Below are 12,040 nucleotides of genomic sequence, written 5' to 3' on the forward strand. Positions count from 1 at the left end.
AATACTAACAAAAAGCTAGTAGCATGCTTCTCTAAATGAATCTGTTTCCACTTTGGGTACAGAAGTCCATTATCCTCACCGTAGCTGTGAGCTACTTCAACTACTTCAACAACGTGCATGTGTGGGTTTTCTCCGGGTACTCGGTGTCCTCCCACAGTCCAAATACATGACTGTCAGGTTAACTTGCCTCTCCAAGTTGTCCCTAGGTGTGTGTGCATGGTTGTTTGCCCTGTGTGTCTCTGTGTTGCGCTGTGACAGACTGGCGACCTGTCCAGGGTGTACCCCGCCTCTCGCATGGAACATTAGCTGGAGATAGGCACCAGCACCCCTCCCAACCCCACTAGGGACAAGGGTGTAAAGAAAATGGATGGATGAAATTGGCTTATTTTGTAAAACTGCAAAGGAAGAACTTGCTACTGACAACATCAGCAGCTGGATGTTCCCACAAACAATGAAGAAGACCACATGAAATAGGTGGAGAATCATGGGGTCAATTTTAATGACTCATTGTCTGAACAAGCTTGTTTATGTGATTTTAATTTAATTCATTATTTAATAGAAACACAGTAACTGCAAAATTGTGTCCTTTTTTAAATTAGCAGAAAATTTACAAAGTTTTGTAAAGGAAATGCAGCTTGTGTCTAAGACTGATCTTAAAAGTCATCCTTAATATGTCTTGTTCTTGTTTTTTGGCCCTTTGCTTTTTTTAAAATTAGTTTTAATTTATATTTTCTAAATGTTTTTGATTTCCTTTTATTTTGTATCCATTTTATGTTGTTCATGTATAGATTTAAGCTTTGAATGTTTTAATGTATGTTTTAATGTATGTTTTGGGACTACTGAAGAATAGTAGAGTGTGTGATGTGCATAGTGAGCCTGAACTCAGACATATAGTCTTGTTGGTATATCTAAAAATAGGTTCTTAATCTCAATGAGGGTTTTTTTGTCATTGTAAAATAAAAAAATAAAATAAAAATATATGTGAGGATGTGTGTGTTCAGGAAGTCTCATTATTTTTGAAAAGACAACTCTCCAGCAGCAGGAGGTTTGCTGCTCTGGGGCATGCAGGACATCAGCAATGATTTTAGGAAAAGTACCCATTGCGTTCCATTAGACATTTTCCAAACCATTTAAGCCCATCATCCCACAGAAATGGATTATTTGCCAGGGAGAAACGTTTGGGACAGCTCCCAGGGAGCCATAAGACTGGAGCGTGAAATTTTGAATTACAAAAAAAGAAAGGCTCTGAGAACTAACAGGCCTTTGTTACATATTGAAGTCACGCCTGGACAATTACAAAAACATCAGACAAACATGGCTTGCTTGGCAGGATGGACAGGAGAAAGCCTTTTCTCTCTAAAAATAACATGGCAGCAGGACTAAATTTGCAACGCTGCATCTGAATGATGAACTAGAACCTGGAATCATTGGAAGTTAAAAATAAATGTCTGGCCATAATGCAAAAAGAAAACCGAACACATCATAATTTTTTATTATGATCTGAGGGACTCTACTATCATTACAACTGTTTGTGGATTGAGTTCACTGTCCTTTCAGTCCTATTCAGAGTACACATTAAACTCTGCCTTTAACCATATTCAACCAGGAGCTGCAGATCTGTTGCCATCCTGCCACCTTGTGGTGTATAATAGGAACAACTTGCTTGGTTGCAGGCTGTGCCTTAAAAAACACTAGGAAACGTGCACTGCTTATCAGGTACACCGGTTTATCATATATGAATATGTTGAAAGAACACATCAGTCTGTGTGGAATTAATCTATGAAATATGTTTTACTTAGTGAATTGAGTTACTGAAATAAAAGAACTTTATAATAATATTATGTTAGTTTTTTATGTTAGTTTAAACTATGTGGATAAGTAGATATATTGCACATGTATAAAAGAAAAATAGAAGAACCTGTTTTTTTTAACAAAGGTTTGAATACTTTTCAGAGTTGCTGACAGCTTTTTGATGACAGTTCATTTTTAGAGCATGAGGATGTTGGAGACTCAGGTTCTGTTTTGAAAGAGAAATCTGTTTTCTCTTACGCTTGATAATCAATACACAGCTGTTTTATGATTATTCTAAGATATGCTAATATTGTAATAAATACATTTCATCATCTGTGTTTGTTCTGTTGTTTTGTTGACTCTGTTTTTGGGTCTCAAGTTTTTTGTTTGTTTGTTTGTTTGTTTTACCACTTTACTGCAAGGAAATTTGTCCTAAGAGGACATTAACTTAATACTGATATATTGCCGTACTCGAGACGTCCATGGAGAAAAGAGTGGGATGTTCCTTTGATGGTCTGACTCATAATGATTCCAATAAACAGAGTAGAGAACCTGAAAGTTCATTTCATGGTTTGGATTCACAGACTGTTTCCACTTAGATTTTTGGTGCATGAGCTCATGACTTGCTCTGCTTCCTCTGAATCTCTAACCAGTCTTAACTTTTGCTTTCACTTCCTCTGCTTCATGTGCATTTCTACAGTTTCTGGAATATTTCAAGGGTTTCTTAAAAACATAAACCTCCCTGTAGAAATCACAAGCAGCAATAGCAGTTCCAAATAAATCAGAAAAACACATAATGATAAAGTTTAGCCTGCAAACAGTATAAGACAGAGCATGTGAGAATCTGTATGGAGGAGTGGACCAGAACCACTGCTGCAGTGCAAGCCTGGTCCAGAACAACAGGAAACATTTGGTCTCTGGACTTGGAAACAAAGATTTCTGGACCAATGTTAATTGGGTTTTCCCAATAACTATCTAATACTTATTTCACACAATAATATAAAATTAAGCTTTTTTTAAAAAATAATGCAAGGTGATGTGGACTTTTTAAAGATCCTGTCTCTATTTCATACTTCTTGTGCATCATGAAACGTTCACTGTGGCTTGTAAAATAGACATTTGTTTGGCTAAATCCTCTGTATGCACTCTTGCTGCCCAACTGAGTGTGATGGGTCAGGCTGACAGGTCAAATAAATCCAGCATAGAATTAGGAAATAATTAAATGTCAAAAAAATGAGATATGGTTTTGCCCTAAAATAACTAAAGTCCCGACTTTAAGTCCCGACCAATTTGTTTGATGAATTTGAACTTTTAAGCATTTACCTTCTAACATCTCCGGTCGTATTTAAGTGATGTAAAATTAAAATATTCAACAACTTAGTCAGTGTGGCACTGAGACCTTCAGTAGATATTTTGTTGTTCTTCGGAATATTTCTCACATTTCGTAAATTCTTGGTCCTATGGAGAGGAGAGAACGGTTTGGAGCACGCCTCTTGAGTCACATGACTTCCGCATTCATCTGACGTCTCACGCGCTTTCTTCTGTCCTAGACTTGGTGACGCGTTTGTAGGTAAGGGACTGCGAATGGAAGCAGAGCACTCGCACTGGTTTTCAACCCCATAGTGTCTTAGCATTGAAGGAGAAGTTCATGAGAGTTTCATCGGTAGCAGGTCAGCTTTCAGCTGGACTTCAGCTCTGGGTTTCTGACGAGGAGAGGTCCAGTCAGGTCTGGTGTTCTCCCGAACTTTGCTTCCCAGCCCCGATTAAAGGTCAGCGACCTTTTCCACTTTTAATTCAGAATTTATCAGGACGCTCTTTGTGGGTGTACGAAACAAAGCGATGCACCTGGTCGTTCATTTAGTGGTGTTTTTTCTGCACAGGACATTTAACGCGACGAGATTTGGTGACAACCAGCAGATATGACCGAAGTTCAATAAACAGCGTGCTGAACATGGAGTAGAAGAGGACAAACACACTATAAATAATTCAGTTTCATGCTGCTTCTTAAAATTATTTATACTGGAATACATATCTTTCATGTTGCTTCAAAGAAATAAAAGTTATTTTAACAGAAATCAAAATGATAGTTATCCCAGAGTAAATTTCCAGCTGTCTCGGTTGGAGTCTGCAGACATTTCCACAGAAGAGGCTCAGAGATGTTCGCACAGCAGCCAGAGATTGTTTCTTGTTTTTAACAAAAGAGACACCTCACTTAAATGTCTGCACCTCAAATTTAGAAATAAACTAATCTTGCAGCTCAGATATGTCAGGTCATATAATACCATATCTATAAGGGAAACTTACTGTGGGACCAATTTTGAAATTTACTTCCTATTCTCTTGGCTGATGGACATTTCTGTTTTTCCTTCAGGTCAAAACTGTCAGCTCAGATATTTTTTTTCCAAACACTTCCAACATATAAAGAAAAATGTAAGAATTGCTTGAACCATCTGTCTGTAGATGGTTCAAGCAATATTTGAAATTGTGTAGTTCTGAAATGCTGTTAGTTTTACTCCAGACATAATAGGACACACATGCTTCTCTGCAGTCTACAGAATATTTTTCCCATCACACTGGAGGTTCGTCCAGATATTTTTGGTAAACGTGTGACGGGTCTTTTGGCCTATGGGGTTTCGCAAATAGTTGTACACTACACAACACAACAAATGAGGAATTGCCTTCATTTCCATAATTTCATAAAACTGTTGCTTGCAATACTTTCATATCAATATTTGAAATTGAAAATATATATTTGTATTCTAAATTATAAGAACAATTTGTTGTAAATAGTTGTGGGGTTCACAGTGAAAAAATAAATAAATAAAAAGTTTTACAACTCAGATTTTATGTTTTTATGTCTAATATGCAATAACAGTATACCCAAAAGAAAAAAATAAGTGTAAAAAAACCCTGACACCACATCAGGCAATATTAATGGTTTCCATGGAGAAAAATATAAAGGTAAATAAAAAAGGGCCATATATGCCCTGGACCCCAGAGGGTTGAGACGGTCTTGTATTCTACGGTCAGGTGTGGTTGTAGTTTGTGTAATGGAACTGAAATCACAGATATTTTTCAAAAGATGGATTGTTTTAAAGAGATGGACATTGTTTTTTCTTTTCCTCCATGTTTAGGGTCAGACTCAGGATGACTCAGGTCAGCCATCAGCAGTGGGGACAGGTCCCTGGCCTTGGCAGCGTAGACATGTGGACCCTCCAGTCCCCCCAGGTGCGGGTGGAGGTCCTGACCCTGGGTGCCATTATAAGGTCTGTGTCCTGCAGAGGGAAACATGGGCAGATGGAGGATATAGTCCTCGGCTACGATAACCTGGAAGGTAAGACATAAAATATTCAACATTTGAGAAAAATGAGCTGATATCTCAGCAAGGCTCATTCTGAAAATCCCTTGAAAACATTAGTGAAAAAGAAGAAAAAAGTATCAGGGGGAAAAACTGTGCAACTCCTTTGGAATCTGGAGTTTTTATGGTTCAGTCTGACATCAAACTGAACATAACCTCAGGAAGGTTAGGGTTTGAATCTTATGTTAAGAACAGGGATTTATTTGTTTCAATAGGTAATTTCTCATCAAGGGGACAGAAGTCACATGTGGAGCACCCCAAGGTGCCAAGGTTCAATCCTAGGACCCCTCTTATTTAATATCTATATGCTCCCACTAGCTCAGTTATAGTTATATTGGGACTAATTTATCTGTATACAGTTTGTCAGAAATGAAAATGAACCGTTCATGAGTACATCAGTCACACTTTGTGGAGCAACCATGTTTGATTTCAACACCAGGTTTGGTGGAGAACCAGAACTTTCCAAATCAGAATTCTGACCTCAAGAGGCATTCCAATGGATTTCTCTGACTGTCAAGTTAAAAATGATACATTGCATTACTTTGTGATGATAAATACCAGACATGCTCTCTCGCCCTACAACACATTTTTTCCAACCCTTAACAGAATAGTCAGTTGTGACTAACTTTAGATCCGATGTAATAAGTTCTGGTCAGAGTCTGTTTGATTCATCAAGCTAACCAGTCAAGTTAGCTTGACACTTGATTGGGACCCCTGCCTGAAAAAGCTAAGAAAAATTAAAGTGACTGCATACTTACCTTTGGTAAAGGTGAACAATCATATTTTTATGTTGTCAGGTTATGTGTCGGATAAACGGTATCTGGGGGCCGTGGTGGGTCGCGTGGCTAACAGGATAGCAAAAGGACACTTTGTGGTAGAAGGAAAAGAGTTCCAACTAGATACCAACAATGGACCAAATGCCCTGCATGGAGGCCTGCACGGCTTCAACAAGGTAAGACCAATGTTTGGGGGGTCTGTTTGCTGTTCCTGGACTGGAAACTTTAGCCGCTTCAACAAAACACTTCAAGGTGGGTTCAGAGAAAATGTGAAGCATTTCCTTGTCCAATAACAGGATAGCTACAGTGAGTTTATAATTAACGCTATTGGTTTTTAACTAAAACTGATTATGTAATTGCACTTATTTTCGTTATGTGTGTGGTCATGTTACTGCTGCTGACCAACACCTGGCTTAAACATGCTACTCCATTTCAGACACAAAACTATCAGGAAACAGACATAATTTTCCACATTACCCTGTTAGCTAAATGTCGCAATATTAGATGGATATATCATTACTAAAACAACCAAAATGCTTATCCGTTTTACCCAGGAAGTGTTAAGTTTACTGTAGGACATTACTGAGCCTGAATAACGTTGACATGTTGTTTGATTGCTTAAGATGATTTCTATAATTTGAGAGCCTAACAGTGTTGATAAACGACTGAAGCAACAGGTTGTCAAGAATGCTTTCCAGTTTTTCTTCCCATTCTTGGAGCTTTTTATTTCCTGTAGGTGAAGATTCTTAATCTCATCCAGGAGATAAAACCCTTAAGGACCGGATGTGGGGCAGCTGTTTGTGTTTGCTTGTTCTATGAGGACGTTTCAAAAGGAAGACTTCTTTTCTTGAGTCCCTCTCTGGGTTTCTCTGTCCAGGCAGTCTGGCTTGCTGCAGAAGTGGAAGGTGGTGTGATCCTCAGTCATACGAGTCCAGATGGAGACCAGGGCTACCCTGGTGAGCTTCAGGTCTCCATCTCCTACACTCTACAGGTAAACATACTCATGTCTCAGCATCAGAACCATGTATCAAAACATTTGCCTCATTTCTTTTCTGGTGAATGTATACAAACAACTTTGTGTGGAAAGGATCATAAAGTTTATAGTAGCAATCATTTTAGAAGAGGAAGAAGCATTTTTAGTCATTGCTGAAAACACTAAAGTTAGGTTAATTGAACCATAAATAAAGATTAAAAATCTACATCTGAGGAGAAGATCATTAAAAACGAACCCGAGTAGAAGTTTGTTGCTGAACTACCAGCTTCAGATGGAGCTGCAGTGTGTTCCAGATCTTTACTCCTGACAACAGGAAGGTTGTAGGACAGACTCTATAGGAAGCAGATTGGTTGGAGTGGAAAACGTCCCAGACTGGACAGCTGCTCGATTATCCTTCCTTTGATCCGGATCGTTTCCCAGACTCAACTTTCCAAATATCACCTTCAATTTGCTTTGATGTTTTACTGAGTTGATTTTGCACCCAACCCACCTGTGTTATTGAGATTTGTGTTTTTCTGCTTAGGGGGAAACTCTAACCGCTGACTACCGAGCCCGCTCCACCAAAACCACCCCCATCAACCTCACCAACCACTCGTACTTCAACCTAGCAGGGCAGGTAAGACCTCAACATCATTCACACCCTGAGAACTTTGCCACATTCGATCACATTACAAACATAAGTCTTTGTGTGTTTTGTTGGGTTTTAAATTGGCATTATTGTGTAAAATCAACTTTTTTCAGCTTTGCATCATGTTATAATGTTATTCCCGCATCAAAGACACACCTGGGGCCTCATGCATAAAAGAATGCGCCGTTTTAACACTAAAACTTGGCGAAAAAATGTAGAAAAGTGCGGCGGACAAAATAAATCGGATGTATAAAACCGTGCGCATGCATGTGTCTACGCACCTTTCCTTTATGAATCCTAATTTGCGGGAAATAGAGCGGAACTGCTGGTCGGCCCTGTCACCACCCATAAATACATATGCAAACTAGTATAATACCCGGAAGTCTGCCACCACATGGGGCAATAACCATGGCAACGTCCTTGTTTGTAGCAGTATGAGTATTTATAATAATAGTAATTATATATTTTATTTAAAAGGTGTTTTCAGGGCACAACACCTCACAAGAATAAAAATAATAAATTTTAAAGAAAAAAAATCCAAATAAAATAAATAAATAAAGAGATCGCGCAAATGCCTGTTTGAACAGTACTGCATTCAGCCGGGACTTAAAGACACAGTCAGAGAGTCCACTGAGTGGGAAAGTGGACATTTATTCTAAATAGTAGAATCATGTGTATAAGTTGTACATTTACAGAATAGAGATGATTTCTGTCCATAGAGGGGCTTTCACAAAGCGGGCGGCTCCACTGAAGGATGACTGCAGCTGGACCGGTACCGGTACCGCACAGTTCCTAGAAAAATTTTGCATGGCTGCCGCACATTTTCACACCAGCGAAAAAGTGTGTGTATATTGACGCAAAGTTAATTTTTATACATGCTGACTCATGCGTAAAATATGGCGCCGCACAGTTTTTGTGTGCACGCACGCTTTATACATGAGGCTGCTGGAGTGTTGCATGTTTGAGAAATCCTTCGATCTCCACGGCAACTATTCGCCTGTGCAAAACGCCTGGATGGACATAGCCCCGACTTTGAGACGCAGCTCCTCCTCAGTGCTGTAGCTTCGGAGCTTCCACCTCACAGAGCAGCTCTTCCCTCAGTTTCTTCAAATTAGCCAACAGCAATTAGCAAACACCTGGTGGAGCTGTGCACCTGCTGAGCTCGTAATAGGAGCTACTTCTCAGAGCAATGCTGGTAATAACGTTGTTGAAGGGTTAACAGAGGAGCCATGTTGTGATGACTTCCTGAAAGCGGAGTTTCAGAAAGAGCATGAGTTTTTAAAGAGATAGAGTCCCAATTTTAAGGCATTAAATTACAAAGTCAAATTTCTTGAAAGTTATTTTTGATATATATAGCACCTTTATGACAACTGAAGGTAACACAATTACATAAATTGACACGACACAAACCACATAAGTTTTAAAAATACATGATATGGTTGTAAAAGTCAAGCTAGCATAACTGAGCTACATATCCAGCTTTTGCTTTTTCATTAAAATCTTTTACTGACCAGTGAAAATGGACCTTTGGACCTTACTGCTGAAGTTTTGACAGTTAATAGCAAAAACTCACATTCATATTTTGAGATTCTTGATTGTTTTCAGTGTTTCATTTTCCCCACTATCAATGTTCCTGACTTAATGCATAGTGAAGTCACACATGCCTCATACAGTCACCATGTGACACAAACACTATTTGCTACGTATGGTGATAAATTGTCTCTATATGTGTGTGTTTGTGTTCTTGCATGCTTGGATGAAGGGAGTGGCAGATATCTACGATCATGAGGTGTCTATCAGTGCACAGTCTTACCTGCCTGTTGATGACACATCAATCCCTACAGGTGAGAGCCAACGTCAGTCCTTCCCTGACATAAAATAGACAAGTGAGAAACATTTCCTTAGTCTTAAATTGCTCTACTTCTGACAATAGTGAAAGGAATGTTATTAGAAATTCACCAATCAGAGATTTTTAGGCCGATGTTTGTAAAGTTCTGACCTGCTGATAGCAGTTTTAGTCATTTTTGATTTCCCTTTAAGATCTATAAATAAGAGAAAATACTTGTTTCTCTTGTTACGTCCCAAAAAAAAGAGATGATTTTCAAGAAAAATAAGTCGGAGCCAATCTGTTGGCAGGAGAGATCCGCCCTGTGGAGGACACACCCTTTGACCTACGGGCGCCGGTTCCTGTTGGTGTCCGGCTGAAGAATGTTCCTGGCCTCGGCTTTGACCACAATTTCTGCCTGTGTTCGCCCAGAGATGACTGGACAGAAAGACATGCTGCCAGGTTGTTGCACATTGCATGCTCACACAACAAAAAATGTCCCAGATTCATTCATTTGGCTGATTCTGGAAGGCAAACGTTCTTCCTTGTTTCAGAGTGCTCCATCCCCCCAGTGGGCGTGTCCTGGAGGTGTCAACCAGCCAACCAGGAGTCCAGTTCTACACCGCCAATGTCCTGGATGGCTCCATCAGAGGAAAGGGTGGTGTGACGTATGGGAAGCACAGCGCCTTCTGTTTAGAGACACAAAACTGGCCCAATGCTGTTAACCAGGTATGTGGCTGGATGGAGAATCACTTCCAATAATTAAGCTAAAATATAGGAGAACTCTTAGAACTGTAACTTTTTCCTTTGTTTTTTTTTTATTCTCTGCTGCTATTCTTGGCCAGGTCTCTCTTATGATTGGGACATGTTGATTTCAATGGGATAAACCTGGTTAAATAAAAGTTATTACTATTATTTAGGACTGCATCTAATGATTGTTTTAGTAATCAACTATTCTCTCAATTATTCTGACAATTATTCAAATAATCTCATTAAAAAAATTGGCATATCCTGCAGATTTTTATTTAAGCACTGAAGCCTTTTTTTATATGTAATATTAGAAATACATTAAAAACAAAAATAAGATAACAATTCAGTTACTTTTTTGAATAAGAAAATAACACTTTTATTGCTGAAAATGCAATAACGTAGCATTCCTTTATGTACTCTTGATCATTTGTAGCAAAGAAAAAATACTGTCTACTAATTTATTTTTTGGATTAATAATTGGATGAATTTTTTTAAATACAGAATTTAATTTGAACCAAGTATAGCAAAAAAAAAAAAAAAACTGCCACTGGAGTGGTTCTGGGTAAAACAAAATTACAGACAAATTAGGTTTTTCTTCATAAATGCAAAAATGAATATATGTTTGGTACAGATACTGTCCTGACTGTGTTGTTCTTTCATCAAATGGCCAAAATAAGGCTATTTCTCCAGTTAACAATTAATGGATGGCTACATTATTTGACAGTTGTTTCCATAATCGATGAATCACGATTAGTTTGATTGTTTCATTTCTATCATTATTATCAGGTAGTTTTAAACTAATTATAATATTTTTAATGTCTTAACAGAACAAGTGTGGATGAAGACTGTTTGTGTGGGAAAATGTTCTAATGAATAAGATGTATTAATAATAACCAGGGAGAAACTAGATGAATGAATGAATGAATGAATGAATGAATGAATGAATGAATGAATGAATTAAACTTTCAGTCGAGTCTCCTGCTACACAGAACCTGTCCAGGGTTGCACAAACATTTTTAAAGAAGAGAGCCACCTCCTTAACACTCGCTGCTCTTTCTGACCATTCTGTCTAAATATGTGGTTTAATCAAAACGTGTGTTCTTAAGTAAGGTCTGTGTTGCCAGCCCAAAGGGGTGTGTGTGTGTGTGTGTGTGTGTGTGTGTGATATAAATGCGTGTGTTTGTGTGTGTTTAGGCTTCCTTCCCGGACTGCCTCCTGCGTCCCGGGGATGAATATCACCATGTGACTCGCTTCACCTTCACCACTGTCTGAGCGACAGTCAGGATTCCAGCACTGACCTCTGACACATATTTAGGTCAAAGCTTGCTTTATGACTGCTGTTGATGTGAATATCTTCAGCAGAAGTTGTAATAAAGTAATGGTTTCATCATTCAAACTAGTTTGTTCCCTCTTTATATGAATAACTAAAAACCATCAGTCTTATAAATTATGTGAAGTAACTGTTAGCTATTGACACAACATTTTAAGCTATATGCAGCAACACATTTGATGTGTTGTTAATGATGCACTGATCCACTTTTTTCACTTCCCAAACCGATATCTGTTACTGATCCAGGAAGTGAAAAAAGGGCCGAATCGACTTAAAACATTGTTTTAAACACAGACATAAATATACTGAATTACAAATTTACTTAGATCGCTGCACTTGTAGAGCACACTTGAATACACCACTAGCAATTAGGAGTAGAACAACCAATGTCAAATAAATAATAAATAAACTGAAGTTGGGAAACAATATTTACGAAAGTTGTATTAAATATTCTATTCTGATTTTCTAAAAAAAATATGAATACAGGGTTTTCTTTAACCATAGCTACAATACAATATATATTTTGACCTTATTTGAGAAAATCCACAATATATCCAAATTTGTTCACATAATATTGCTTTTAAAAAT

The 12,040-nt window shown here is 38.2% G+C and overlaps 1 protein-coding gene across 4 annotated transcripts; it reads left to right on the plus strand.

Moving 5' to 3' along the window:
• Window positions 1-3,252: 3,252 nt before the first annotated feature.
• On the plus strand, window positions 3,253-11,518 carry galm (galactose mutarotase). Of its 4 annotated transcripts, XM_007575536.2 has the most exons (10): window positions 3,253-3,361; window positions 3,459-3,560; window positions 4,926-5,125; window positions 5,947-6,101; window positions 6,803-6,916; window positions 7,443-7,535; window positions 9,310-9,391; window positions 9,684-9,834; window positions 9,927-10,101; window positions 11,317-11,518. In XM_007575536.2, exons 3-10 carry the CDS (start codon window positions 4,939-4,941, stop codon window positions 11,392-11,394), a joined length of 1,035 nt encoding a protein of 344 aa, XP_007575598.1. In that variant the 5' UTR covers window positions 3,253-3,361; window positions 3,459-3,560; window positions 4,926-4,938; the 3' UTR covers window positions 11,395-11,518. The 4 variants fall into 4 exon arrangements, with proteins under 4 accessions (XP_007575598.1, XP_007575595.1, XP_007575597.1 ...); XM_007575533.2 differs by lacking the exon at window positions 3,459-3,560; XM_007575535.2 differs by lacking the exon at window positions 3,253-3,361 and having other exon boundaries at window positions 3,368-3,560.
• The last annotated feature ends 522 nt before the right edge of the window (window positions 11,519-12,040 follow it).

The sequence above is a fragment of the Poecilia formosa genome, unplaced genomic scaffold, assembly GCF_000485575.1.
Source record: "Poecilia formosa unplaced genomic scaffold, Poecilia_formosa-5.1.2 Scaffold380, whole genome shotgun sequence".
Taxonomy (NCBI): Eukaryota; Metazoa; Chordata; class Actinopteri; order Cyprinodontiformes; family Poeciliidae; genus Poecilia; species Poecilia formosa.